At 40.0% G+C, this 14,720-nt stretch overlaps 2 protein-coding genes across 2 annotated transcripts; one reads left to right on the forward strand and one right to left on the reverse strand.

Moving 5' to 3' along the window:
• Positions 1-3,186: 3,186 nt before the first annotated feature.
• LOC308371647 (uncharacterized protein) lies at positions 3,187-6,519 on the forward strand (the record flags this gene model as incomplete). Its single annotated transcript, XM_080846627.1, has 6 exons — positions 3,187-3,193; positions 3,886-3,996; positions 4,310-4,355; positions 4,503-4,567; positions 4,992-5,053; positions 6,205-6,519. The coding sequence occupies 6 exons, from the start codon at positions 3,187-3,189 to the stop codon at positions 6,517-6,519; spliced, it is 606 nt and encodes a 201-aa protein (XP_080702753.1).
• Positions 6,520-12,489: 5,970 nt separating this feature from the next.
• Positions 12,490-14,316, reverse strand: timm10b (translocase of inner mitochondrial membrane 10 homolog B (yeast)). The gene is made up of 3 exons (XM_080856943.1): positions 14,144-14,316; positions 13,947-14,042; positions 12,490-13,525 (listed from the first exon to the last, which is right to left on the reverse strand). Exons 1-3 carry the CDS (start codon positions 14,168-14,170, stop codon positions 12,674-12,676), a joined length of 975 nt encoding a protein of 324 aa, XP_080713069.1. The 5' UTR covers positions 14,171-14,316; the 3' UTR covers positions 12,490-12,673.
• Between the last annotated feature and the right edge of the window lie 404 nt (positions 14,317-14,720).

A 14,720-nucleotide genomic window follows, 5' to 3' on the forward strand; every position in this document is an offset into this window, starting at 1 on the left:
GACAGCATTCAAGTATTGTAGAACAATTATTTACATTACGGGTAAATAGGATAGCACAGGGGGTATGTAGATATATCATGAGCGAGGAAGAATAAATGCATGACAGTGTGGTGGGGATGGGTAGAGGCAGGCAAAGGGCTTCTGCAAGTAGATCATAGAGTAGACGGAGAGACTACAGCAGCATCCCACAGCGGAGACTAGGTAGGAGGGACGAAAAGAGACAAAGTGAGTAGACCGAGCTTGGCCACCTGTCTTAATGGTACTTAATGGTTATGGTGATGAGGAATAACCGTTTCACAGCCATTGTCATTAGCAGGGGAAGGTCATGCTATAAGAGAGAGAAAATATGGTTATTAAACATAAATTTGATTTAAAAAAAGATAGGGATGAATGCAGGTATGCCTGGCAACAGCCGCAACGCATGCTGTAGCCGGGATCATTAGAGGATCTCCTACACATGTGCTATCTATTGCCCAATTTCATTAATGTTGGGAATTTTATAGTTTTCATTATTTACGTTTAATTATGTTGGCTGACAGGTGTTTGGGAATTTTAGTATTACAAGGATAGCAAGGGTGGCAGGATACAACAACAGCGCACAACTGCCTGGCAACAGCCGCAACATGCGCCCCTGTACCCGGGATCATAGAGGCCCGCCTACAAAGCACAACATGTGCTATCTATTGCCCAATTTCATTAATGTTAGGAATTTTATATACATTTTAGTTTTGATGAGTTATGTGAAGTTATGTTGGTTGGCATGGTGCATGGGAGAAAGTAAAACATTTTTATCTGAAATGAAAGATAGTGGAGCGGAAACAGAAATTAGCCTAAAATGGAAAGACTCTTACAGATACACTTACAGATACAGATTAATAACTTGCAATAGCTTGTCAGATACACTTACAGTGCCTTGCATAAGTATACACCCCCTTGGATGTTTGACCTTTTTATTGCTGTCATAAATGAATCATGGTCAATTTAAGTTGTGTTTTTTGACAAAAAGAAGCCCTCTTTAATGTCAAAGTGAAAACAGATTTCTACAGTTTTGTCAATTCAAGTAACACTATGCAACAATTTGACACTTTTTGAGGTATGGTTTCATAGGCAACTAGTTTTGGAACCATCCTCAAATTCAGTTTGATAGCAAAAGGTTATTGGAAAGTATAAGTCAGGGGAAGGATACAAAAAAATGTCCAAGGCACTCAACATCCCCTGGAGTTCTGTTAAATCCATCAACAAGAAATGGAAGGAATAGCACATGTGTAAATCTGTCTAGAGCAGGCCGTCCTCACAAACTGAGTGACCATGCAAGAAGGAGACTAGTGGGAGAGGCCACCAAGACACCTATGACTACTCTGAAGGAGTTACAAGCTTCAGCAGATGAGATGAGAGAGACTCTGCATACAACAACTGTTGCCCGGGTTCTTCACCAACCAAAGCTTTATTGGAAGATAACTCTTAAATATGAAATATCTACTACAGTTCGCCAAAAGGCACGTGGGATATTACATGGTCAAGTGGAAGAAAGTTCTGTAGTCTGATGAGACCAAAGTGGATCAGACAAGACACGGACATTTATGGCGGACACCAAACACTGCATATTACCACAAACGCACCATCCCCACTGTCAAGCATGGTGGTGGCAGCATCATGCTGTGGGGATGCTTTTTGGCAGCTGGCCCTGGAAGGCTTGTAAAGATATAGGGTAAAATGACCCGAGGCATACACTGAAAGCTACACAGAAATGGTTTAAAGACAACAAGGTGAATGTTCTGGAGTGACCGAGTCAAAGTCCAGACCTAAATCCAATAGAGAATTTGTGGCTGGACTTGAAAAGGGCTGTACACGCCCGATCCCTGCACATGTGTGTGTGTGTGTGTGTGTGTGTGTGTGTGTGTGTGTGTGTGTGTGTGTGTGTGTAAAGGGCTGTACACGCCCGATCCCTGTACAACCTGACAGAGCTTGAGCAGTTTAGCAAAGAAGAATGGAGTAAAATTGCCATGTCCAAATGTGCAAGCCAGATTGAGACTTATCCACACAGACTCAGTGCTGTGATTGCAGCCAAAAGTGCATCTACTAAATACTGACTTGAAGGGGGTGAATACTTATGCGATCACTTGTTTTTTTACAGTACACATTTTTATTTAATTGACATTACTTTGTAGAAAGTCTGTTTTCACTTTGACATTAAAGAGGGTTTTTTTGTATTTTTTTTGTCAAAAAAAGTCAACTTATTTTGACCATGATTGATTTATAAAAGAAAAAAAGGGTATAACATGCATGGCACTGTAACTTGCCATAGCTTGTCAGTTTCATTTTTCTATTTCTTTCCATGACCTAGAAGTGCTTTGAAGACTTACCGCTGATGTGTCATACGACAACTTCCAAATCCAGTCACCTGTAACTATTTAGATATATTATCAGTTCAAAGACCCATTGTGCTTAGTGTGCAAAGTGGGAAAGAACAAAGTGCTATTACCGTTGCAGATAAGAGGGATTGTTTTATTTTCTATCATTCAGGGCCTTATTCTGTGGATATCACCACAGCTGGCTAACAGTAAAATGGATGCAAAGTGATTGCATCAACAATCAAGAACAGTGAAAGTGTTTTAGTGGAAAGCCTGTAGTGAATGCCTGCAAATGTTTGTGTTTTTCCATTAGGCTCTGTTGTCAGTTGGTGTACACCCTTGCAATGAACAAATGTAGTTCGCCTGCGAAACAAGTAATCGGTACAAAGCAAAGATTTAGATTTGAGTGAATCAATCGCCCCATTGCAGTTCATGGAAATGTTATTGCAAGGCCTCTGGGGAAATTCCTGATCAGCCCATCATGTTCTTTTTATTATTGTGAGCCCTTAACAAATTTCAACATGAGTGCTGACATACTTATCAAAAAAGCATGATCTTGATGTTTCACATGTCGAGGTGTAATCACCTATCTTTAGCCTGTTCAGCGTCGTGTGAGGCTGAACCCACACGCCAGGCAGGTCTCTCCTGACGAAGGCAAGCACAGAAGCAGGGTAGCGACCACATTTCCTGTTTGTAACTGAAAAAGACATGTACACAGGGTAAAAATAGCAGCCAGGTTAACACAAACAGCCCAGCTAGGAAACTGCAGTGATACAGCCATGACCTGATCGAGGACGCATAATGGATCCACATGTCCACTGCCACTAGCCTCATAATGAACGGTGAGAAACATTGTTATGGCTTGTCAAGAAACCAATATAACTCCATTTTTAAATGCCAACCATTCAAGAATTTAAGAAACCTACACATTTACATTTACAAACTAGTTTATTGGTATTAACAGATTAACAAAATGTTGTTAACTTACTAAGAAAATGTATTTAATGTCATATCACATGATGTACAGACACTCAATATCTGACATTGACAAAATATAAAATGTATGAACATTTTCTTAGCAGTTTAACTTTACTTTCTCCATAAAGTATGCGAAACAATACGGAGAAACCAACACGTTTCAGACATTTTTAACCAACATTTCCATTGAACATGTACCAATAAACCAGCTGATACATAATTTAAACTGCAACATGTTTCAGAGTTTGGATATTTCTCATTAGAGTACATTGGATTTTGCATCTGTTAGTTATCACTGCATACTACTTTTAGATGCTTTGAGAGACAGTCTGAATCATGACTTCATGGTAGAATGGGTAGTATGGTGTTAGTGGCATACAAATTATATTTTCATCAAACTTTGTCATACTGTATCATTAAACTGTATCATATCATTTCGGCAAATACATATTTCAGAAATATATATATATCCATATGTCCAAGATTTCACAATTTTTTGCATTTTCATTAGTCTGCGTATAAAAAAATGAAATTCATATTGTGTTTTTTTCCCTAGAATGTAAAGAGGCCTATATAGGTCTGTCTCTGACCGGGCTAGCGTTGCTTATTTCTGTCAGTTTCAATATTCTGTTGTATTCAATGAGACGCAGAGACCAAAAAGAAAGAGGTATGTAGCAATCTCGTAAGAACAACTTAGACCAAATCTGATTTTCTTTAAGTAAAAACCAGTGCACATTCCTTAGTACATGAACATCATCTAAATTGATTTAGTCTCTTAAGTGTTCAATTTCCTACCTTATAAGCTGTATACTGATTGATCATACTTTATACAATAGGCTCTTGAATTACTTGACATGTAATTTAACAATAAGGTTATGTGAAGTAATTCATTGCATATCATTTTCCGTGCTAGTGCTTTATTTATGCTTTGTAGACGACAAGAGAAACAGAAATCCTTGACAGAAATATTTTTTGACCAGATGCTGAGGAGTACCTGTACAATTATTCGGATCGGAGCGAGGAGAGGTATGCGCTGATTCTATCACATACATTTTCCTTTGGTGACAGCTCTCTGTAAATGAATGCATGTATTCGACTCTTGTTGTACAACACTGATTGTGCACTCGAATGCTCTTGTTATGATATTAGACCTTTTTTTATTTTTGGTTTTAGGTTTGAGGAGGAAGTGCAACAGCAGGACAATCCAATCTATGGAAATATTTGCACAAACGGAGGGGGTGAGTTGTGTGTGATGATCCATTTGATCCAAATATGTAAAAAGGCTTCAGGTCTAATCTTAAGTATTGCCTTTGTTGTTGTATTCCTTCCATGCTGAACCTTTCAAAGGTATATAGGAAATGTGAATGTGATTTCAGTTCAAACAGTTAACACAGATCTCCTTGATAAATAGACGTATTAGTTAGGCCTAATCTAAAATCGTTTTATTAATAGTCTTAACTTTTAATAATCCTTAAAAACCCATTCATAAAATGTATAGGCTAATTGATTCATGGCACTCATGATGGAAGACACAGAGAATGCAACCGACCCTTTTTACTTTAATCAAAATTGTAATATTTGTCTGTCATCCAGGAATTTATATGACTTTCTTTTCATTTTCATTCTGTTCCTCACACTGATCCTTCAATGTTTGCACTCCAGAACCTGAGGCGGAAAATGATGTGTGCTATGAGCAAATGGCAGGTCCCAAACGAAAACTAAAGGTAAATAAATAATAAACAACTTTGATGTATCAATGTTCGTGTGAACTGACTGAACTGTGCCGACCGGGATACTTAAATATTCTAATAATCTCATGTGAAAATGCTTACATATACCTTTTCAATGCATGAATTTTAATGGTTTTAAGTAAAAACAATCTCTAGCATGTGGATTATACCGTTTACTAGTTGACAACAAATGGATGCTGAGAGAGGAGTTGACATGAATTGTGAGAAGTAATTAGTTAGTTTAAAGAAGAAAATGTACACCATATTAATGAACCCGCCTGTAATCCTATAGGCCTTTATAATTCCGTTAAGAAAAACCATGAAGGAACCATATGAAGGATATTTGCAAGTATTCAATTCACATAGCCAATATGAACAGCAACAATTGTGAGACCTATTTTTACATGCAGTGCTCTTCTCTGAAAGAAAGCTTTTTTGGGCCAAGGGCTCTCTCAGATAAGGAGAGAAAGAATGTCGCTAGACGTAGCCAAAGCCATGAGTTGCTGCTTGTCCGCTCTTATTTTTGATTTCCAAAATGGTGTTGTTTTGAAAGACTTGCCTCTCATCTACGATTTGTTTATTATATTATTTTGGAATAAGCCCATAACTACTAACTACCTCTTCAAATATCTCATTAATAATGTGGTAAAGTCTATGCTCCCCCCGTGACTCTCTGTATGCTTCAGCCTATTAACTCTGAATTCACAGTCCTAGATGTCACCTGATTGCTTAATGTCTGATCTGGTTTGATTTTAATGTTTCTGTATGCCTAAACTTAAACGATTGTGGTAAAATTCATGCCTTCTTTTTTTTTGCCTTTGCATTTGAATCACAGGCCACATAAAAAAAAAGTAGGTTGTAGAGCGATGGTGGTTGTAGTAATGGGGGTTGTAGCGATGGTGGTTGTAGCGACGGACACCTTATTTTAGCCGCCTCATCAAAGGAAAATGTATTCCTCTTACTGTCAGCATGCACTCACCATCAGGAAACGGGCACAGACAAGACCATGTTCTTACACATAACAACTAAAGAGCCTGCAAGATCTCTAGCAAAAGTGAATTACAGTGAATTTTTTTTTTTTTTACTTTTTTTACTTTTTCAGTTGAATCTGAAAGTGACTAATCTGTTAAAAAATTGGTCTTCAGCAGGCAGATGTCTCCTACGCCTCACTGGACCTGAGCATCGCCAAAAAGCACAAAAAGAAGCGCAAGTTCCAGACAAACCAGAACCACAAGGCCCACCAGGCCCACCACGCGCAGGCCCACGCGACGCCACAGGGCTGTCTGGAAGCGGCGGACCCCGAGGAGGAGGCCACCCTGCCCTCCAGGAGCAGCAGCCTCATGGTGTCCCGGCACAGCATCTACCTCAACAGCCAGCAGCTTGCACAGGAGGCCCAGGAGCTGGAGAGGGAGAAGCAGCAGGAGCTGGGGAATGCCGAGGGCAAGACGGAGGACTGGTGAGATGCCAGAGAGAGAAACTAATCCCACTCTTGACATTGTACTCAATTAGGGAAAGAATAAATAATTGTGTACTTGTGAATGCACAGCTCATGTGTTTGAGTATTCCTACGTGTAATTAGCTCTGATTATTTACTCTAAATTACCCTAAACCTAAACCTAACCCTTAACTTAACTCAAAGCACATTCTGTTACAACATCATGTATTGTCAATTAATCAATTAATTATGTAGAAAGGCATTTTGGGGTTTTTGGTACGCCTTGAGACAGAGACAGGGGTTTTTGGTACGCCTTGAGACAGAGACAGGGGTTTTTGGTTTAAAACTAGCAAGCTAACAAGCTAACTACTTAAAGCACATGCAAAAACAACAGGCCAGTCGGTAGCTATGATGTCATGCTGTTAGGGGTTTTCTTACATGTGAATGGGTTGTTTCATCCCAGGCCGCGCATAGCCTGGACAGCAAGTGGGAAACACGCGCTGTGCTCATCGGTCCTTCACATGACCATATACCATCAAAATGAATTTAAAGATCATGACTAAAAGTAGATGCCTGTAAAAACATTCCTAAAAGAAGTAAATCATTGCATAGTGTTGATGCAGTGGGTAAAAACATTAAAGTGGAGATAACTGGACATACTGGGAGAGCACTGATGGTGACTAAGACCGGTAGTTTAAGGGAGAGGGACATGAAGAAGGGTGAAAACATCAACCGCAGCTTGTAGAATGACTCAGACCCTGAATGAGTCCTGTTTGGGGGTCTGAGAAAATGGTCTGTTTCATCATGAAAGAGTAATCACGTGAAATGATGAATGTGTAAAATTCTAAACTGTACTCGTGTCTGAAGTCTTTTAAGGACTGCTTGAGGATTAGAGTACTATTGGCAGTGTTATTGCTCATTCTTAATGTGTGATGTGTTAGTTAGTATTCATGTGCAGTAACTCCTTGGAAGTGTAAAAGAAATCTCTCTCTTGGTCTCTCCCTCTCACTCTCTCTCTCCCTTTCTCTCAAACATCTGACCTGGTCAAAAAGTAAAGAATCATGTGCTGTTCCTTAAATACCTTACCTAAAATCCACTTTAAAAGACCTGCGTGTCAGATGCAATATACAGACAAAAACTGGAGACAAGATGCTTCAAACATTAAAAATAAATACATTAATAAGGCAAATTCTGAAAGAAAGTACACTCACATAAGAGGTAGGTTCAAGAGACCTCCTTGGCAAACATCTAAGGACTGAGATCTACATGGTGTGTACCATCAAAAGAACCCAGAGTGGAAAGAAAACGGTAAAGTAATGTAAGCTGTTGTCTATTGCAAAAACAACAAGAATGGGAGCATTCAGAGAATGCAAACCTCCGCCTTGTGACCTTGACCTTTGACCTTGACATCTGAAAATCTAATCAATTATTGCCATTATATTACCCAATCTCCCCACAAAGTTTGATGGAAATCGGTCCATGCGTTTCTGCGTAATCCTGCTGACAAACAGACAAACAAACATACAGGGGCGAAAACATAACCTCCTTGGCGGAGGTAATGACAACAGTTGCAAAAGAAACTTGTAGCAAAATATGTACAGACTCTTCCGCATACCACAGATGGAGAGCTGACAGTTGAAAAGGCCTTTTGAAGACGGTAAACAAAGTGCATCTGTGTTCTCTGCAAAGATCCAATTGCTCCATTTCAAAGTCTTCGAAGAAGAGATTTTTTTTAAATAGGCGCAAGGGTAAAATTACTCTTTATGTGAAAGATCAATTAATACTCCACCTCTGTTCAAACGTAAACAAACCTCTGGTTATCATGAACCCACTGCCTCACCACAGACGTAAAAGCGTTAAGATTCCAGCTATCTAGTAGTGTGAAACCGGGGTGTGTTATATGAACGCTGCATGAAGTTTGAAAAAGAGCTTAACTGAAACTAGGAAATAAAAACAGTATTGAAAAATGCTATATAAATAATATTTATCCAAAAATGTACTTTAACCCTGTAATGTTTTGGTGTTTATTGTGTTTATTGGACCTTTTGACGAAATATTAAAAAAGTAGTAATTTACATTTTTGACATATTTTGTTGTATTACATTTGATAAATCAGGCCTTTATGGCAATTTATTTATTTAAAAATAAAATGTATTTATTTAAAACATGTATCAATATCTGTGTTATCAAAGAGTCATGATCACTTATTACAATACAAAAATGATGACGTGAATATGTCATGGTAGCTTGTTCTTTTTTTTCAACCGGGAACATTTTTACCAATTTTATTTATTTCACCTTGATGAAGTTTTGCTTATCATGACCCTCCCCAGTGATCAACTGAGGCAACACCACCTCAGGAAGGGGTCCTGAGTGCATATACCAAGAGATGCTTAGATATGATCTTTTTGTCACATGTCAACTGCAATGCAAAGACGATGGAGGGATTTACACCTTAAATACCGGCTGTATCATATTTGAGTCATATATTTTCAACAAGATTTTACTATCAAATAAAGCACGAAATATTAAGTAATTATAAGTTGCTTCAATACAGTTTTTTAAATTGAAATATTAATAACAAATGAAATACATGAAGGCAGCCATTTTGGATATGGGACTGAAAGGCCCACTTCTATCTGCATTGCATCTACACTGCATGGATTATTATTGATCATGTAGCAAATATGATACAAAAGGCGTTTTAGGGTTAAGTAAAACAAACATGGCATATGTTGGGTAACATAAGACTGACTCCCATATATTTCAGACGCTACCATTCTTTTGAATCATAGAAAACAGTCATACTTAATATTTAATATTTCATTCAATAAGTGACATTACTGCTGGAGATAGAGTATGATGTCTAGGTAAGTCTAGGTTAGACTTCAGGTAGGACTCTCTTACCTGCCTTCCCTGGGGTTATGGCTCCCCCTAGAGGTCAGATTCCTGCTGCTCAGTGTTTTTTCACATACTGACATACCACTTACACACCAAACATTACACTCCACTATAATAACTACTTGCAACTAGCTTAAAACCTACACAATGTTCAGAGACTATTTACTTCAGGGGTTATAGAAACAGAATAGTCCATTTGTTATCTCAAAAGTTTTGAAATGACACATTATGACAGTGACTTTTCCAATATGTGGAACATTTATGCAAAGAATTAACAGTTTAAGGATTACTTTTCAGTTGAACAATAGAAACGATACATGCTGTTGTGTTCATTTCCAAAAGGTCATGCATGTGATCACATAATCAGTACAGTCCCTGACTGTATCAGTTCACTGCCTCTGACTCTTCTGGCTCCCACTCATTCTGAGATGTTGTGGGCGTGTGATAGAGAAATATGAAACGCTGACCTTAATCAAGTATGTATGTGTGTTAATCATACGCCTTTATGAGATGAAACATTACATGTCTGTCTTTGATTCCTAAGTGCTGACGTTCCTAACTCTGTGCGTGTGCTTAAAAGTATACCTTCTGTGTGTGTGTGTAAGCGAGGGCTGATAGCAAGATGACCTCGGACGTGGGAAACCCACCATGTGCTCATCTCTGCTGACATAATGCTTTGATTAGAGAAACGCTAACTTCAACCTATAAAAACCTGGTGTGATGCGTTAAACGAAATTCTCAGTCCTGTTGCCTTGAAATCACCTGTAATGAATGGTTCACTGACAGCTCTAAGTGAAATGAATATTATATGAAATGAATTGATATTATTTATTTCATTGCTTACATATTACATAATTATTTCTACCATCTCCCTGCACTGAAAATGTAACATGAATTTTACTTAAATATACACATTTTACTTAAATATACACATTATATAAACTTTGCTTCTGTCTCCACTGCTGCAGTCTCTCATCCTCTAGAATGGGAATAGGCCACTGCTTCTCTCTCGTCTGCCAAGACATGAGTGAGCCCGATATGCATATTGAATACAAATATACTTATACACAACACTGGAGTCCGAAGGTAATCTTCAGTGTGAATTTTCAGCCTACGTGGTGGATCATGCACAGTACTGGCAACGTTGGTACCGGACATGGCCTATGGGCTGACGTTTCTAGCCCCCTACACCATACCCATAGCGTTACTTAAAGGCAGTGTCTGTTATTCTAGCCCCCTACAAACCCATAGCGTTACTTAAAGGCAGTGTCTGTGATTCTAGCGCCCTACAAACCCATAGCGTTACTTGAAGGCAGTGTCTGTTATTCTAGCCCCCTACAAACCCATAGCGTTACTTAAAGGCAGTGTCTGTTATTCTAGCCCCCTACAAACCCATAGCGTTACTTAAAGGCAGTGTCTGTTATTCTAGCCCCCTACAAACCCATAGCGTTACTTAAAGGCAGTGTCTGTGATTCTAGCGCCCTACAGACCCATAGCGTTACTTAAAGGCAGTGTCTGTGCTTCTAGCGCCCTACAAACCCACAGGGTTACTTGAAGGCAGTGTCTGTGATTCTAGCGCCTTACAAACCCATAACGTTACTTAAAGGCAGTGTCTGTGATTCTAGTGCCCTACAAACCCACAGGGTTACTTGTAGGCAGTGTCTGTGCTTCTAGCGCCCTACAAACCCATAGCGTTACTTAAAGGCAGTGTCTGTGATTCTAGTGCCCTACAAACCCATAACGTTACTTAAAGGCAGTGTCTGTGATTCTAGTGCCCTACAAACCCACAGGGTTACTTGAAGGCAGTGTCTGTGATTCTGCCAAAACGCTGTTGACATTTCAACTCAACAGGCAATCCAATTACACCCCTCCCATCCCTGCTCCTGAAGCAACATGTTGTTTGGAGAGAAACAGTGTATGACTCAGTCCAGGCCAGAACTAAGTATGAATACCAGAGTCTGTTTCAGTGCACATACTGAATGGACAGCTAGAGGACCACAAGGAGCAATTAGCTGAATTTGCATTGGATTACCATCGTGGACTGCGTCTTTGTGGCAGCTGTGGCCTACTGGTTAGGGTTTCGGGCTGGTAACCGGAGGGTGGCCTGTTCGATCCCTGACCAGTAGGAAAAATGTGGGTGGGGGAAGTGGTAGAGCACTGCTCTCCCATGCCCACATCCACAGCTGAGGTGCCCTTGAGCAAGGCACCTAACCCCAATCACTGCTCCCCGGCGCTCAAAAGCAGCTCACTGCTCCGGGTTAGTGTGCTTTACTGTGTGTATCACTACCCTGGATGGGTAAAATGCAGAGATAAAATTCAGAGTGTGTGTGTGTCACTATCTCTGTCACTAGTCACTAGGGCTAATTTCCCATTTCCAATTTAAACAGTATGACTGTGATGGTGGGAATGTATTTTTCTGTTGCTCTACCAGCCGGCATGGCAACCATCCACTTTGAACCAATCACAGGAGTGAGAGCACCTCATCAGCAGTTCACATGACACAATGAACACACGGTGACCTCATTCCGCTCAGAACACTTAGGAACAAGACTGACAGTGTTTTGGGGAAGAAGCATTACATAAAGATGGACCTTCGGAGATGTAAGAAATTAGGGAATATGGTTAATGCAGGACTGGATAGTGTTAGTAAGAGGTCTGTGTGGGATCAGTTTTTGATTGGAGGTTGACGTTAAACCAACCAACCAGCTATCTGCCTCAGCCCACAATGGCAAAAAAAGGCTTATGCTTACATACATTGAGCTCTATTTAGTTCTGTCCAACAAGGCTAGTTTCATATAAACATAGCGTTTTATTATTATACCTTATATTTAACTAGTTAAATATTTTAACTAGTTTAAGTTACATTTTAAAAAATGGCTTAAAATGAGATGTTATTTTCCTGATGGCACAGTACTTAATTTAAAGGTTATGCCGCTGGAGGTTATGTGTTTTAGCTTTAAGTCTCTCATCCTTCCACAGAAAATTCATTATTTGTATCCACCCATCTTAAATCAAAACACAAACTGTACCTTGTTTTTTGTTGTTGTTTCATACAGTGTCTTTCTTGTTTCAGTAATCATTTAAAGGGAAAGTCTCCAGTTCAGAATCTTTTTAATAAAAAAAAAGTTTATCATTACATACATGAATGCAGTGATTGCAAATGTAGTTATTTTTATTTTGAATATCCAATTTGCAGTTCCTCCACTTTAGCAAGATACTTCAAATATATGAAGCCACATTTTAATACTCCACCAGCAAACGAGGTCTGTTTGTTTAAATCAAGATGAGGACTGGGAGTCAACTGCAGACCCACTGATACTTCCAGGGCTTGGGTTAGACATGGCATTGATGCCATTGGGCATGTCAACAGGTTTAGGTACAGGTACAGGTACAGGTGCAATGACATCTGACGAAGCTTTCACGAAGTCAGGGACTGAAGGGCTGGACTCTGTTAATAGTGCGGTGACTGACAGCGCTGCTGGTGGTGCTGTTGACGGTAGCTCTATAGGTGTGAAGATCTTAATTTCCTCAGGAATGCTGAGTGCGGACCCCTGTATGGGTAACTCTGTCACTGATGGTATAGCAATGGGTGTACTTGGTGCGTTAACAGCTGTGGGCACTGGCACCTTAGCTTCAGAACTAGGGGATTCTGTCATCAGAGGGACTAAGTCCAATGGAGTTGAAAGTTCTGGTGCCAGAGTTGGTGGCATGACAAAGACTGGTGCACCATTCCCAGCGGCTGCATTAAAAGACGGTCCATTCATCACGGGCATGTCTGCAGCCAATGAAGCTGTGGCAGAAAGATCTTGAACTGCTCCTGTGGCTTCGGGGAAAGACACAGGTGGGGCATCTGCACTGGTGAAGGCTGCTGCCACGTCCGGTGGGACGACCGCGACGGGTACATCTACGGCTGCCAGGCCTGGCACTGCTGGCACCGCTGGCACCGCTGTCGGCTCCACTCCTGCACCGGCGGCTTGAGCCTCCGCCTCCGCCTTGGCCATTTCAGCAGTCTTGCTCTCCATCTCCTCCATCCGCCGCTGCACCATCCCAGGCATCAGCTCCACGTAAGTGCCCATCAGGCGGTGGTTGGTGCGGATGAGTTTACCCGCACAGCCGTCCACACAGCGCTCCTACCGGAGGTATTACAGATAGGAGTCACATTGATAGCAAATAAGATGGACACAAGCACTTGCAAGTGAAAGGATTGCAGGAGTATTCTATTTAATGAGATAACTAAGAGATCATGAGGGATTCACGTATTATCAACATATCATGTAAACACATCATAGACAGACCTTAAAATTATGCAATTTCAATGAATGGCCCCAATTCACCTCCCCATTAATAAATGAACAGCGGTTGATCAGGAGTTACGTTTATCTAAGATCCTGTGGTGGAAAATACACAGCCACTAAACATCCGCTTAGGAGATTAATTTAACCTTACCTATAGCAAGGCTCAAGAAATAAAGATAAATAAGAGGATCGTAAGACTGACCGAGGATGCCTTTGCATGTTCTAATAATTCAAAGATAATCCCTGATCGCGTTACCTCGTCCATAGTGAGAGATCTGTAATTGAAGTTGGTTGTGCATCGTTGAAAGCAGATCTCTGTCATCCGATTGTAAACCATAAGAAAATCCTTTAACTGAAAAGAATGGATTCGTTAGAAACAGCAGAACTCAATTTATAAAACTATTCTTACGTTTACTCTAATATTTAGGCTATATTAGGGTAACGTTAACTTACATTTCGTAGTTGCTGAATATGCTCCATTGTAAAACAACTGCAGTCCCAGAATAAATATGTCTCTCGCTTAAATGCAATGTGGTACCTAAGGTATTAAATAATTGTTAATATAGTTTTGTAATACAATAAGGCCAGTAATTCTCCCAGACGAGTAACTCATGACTTTCACAAGTGCGTCGCCATGTTCTTCTTCGCCACGCCTACTCGGTTTCTTCTCCGGGTTTACAAAAAGGCGCAACATTTGATGAAATAATAAATAGTGCCACCTATTGCGGTGGAGTACACATTACGCTTACTGTAAAATCTGATGTGCCCTTTGAAACACTGAAAAAGAGCCCCAATCTTCTAAGACCAAATCCTAACCCAAGTATAGTTATCTGGTGAAAAGTGAAATCAGTCAGAGAGGGTCCCAGGCCTGTCAGACTCTTATATTTTTGTATATTTCACCTAACTAAAAATATTGATGCAAAAGTGCCATATGGTTATGTAATACATTTTAAGTCAGCAAAGTTCTAAGAAGGGGTGCCAGCTAGCAGGCTAGAGCTGATATCCCTCTGGATTAAAAAAGTGTTCATCT

Source organism: Sprattus sprattus (assembly GCF_963457725.1).
Source record: "Sprattus sprattus genome assembly, chromosome: 1".
NCBI lineage: Eukaryota > Metazoa > Chordata > Actinopteri > Clupeiformes > Clupeidae > Sprattus > Sprattus sprattus.

Excerpts from the sequence above, each read along its gene's own strand:
- timm10b (XM_080856943.1), bottom strand. The coding sequence starts at position 14,170 with ATGGAGCATATTCAGCAACTACGAAAT. Across the intron at positions 14,043-14,143 it reads ATATTCAGCAACTACGAAAT|TTAAAGGATTTTCTTATGGT; the intron begins GTAAGTTAACGT and ends CATTCTTTTCAG. Across the intron at positions 13,526-13,946 it reads GATCTCTCACTATGGACGAG|GAGCGCTGTGTGGACGGCTG; the intron begins GTAACGCGATCA and ends TACCTCCGGTAG.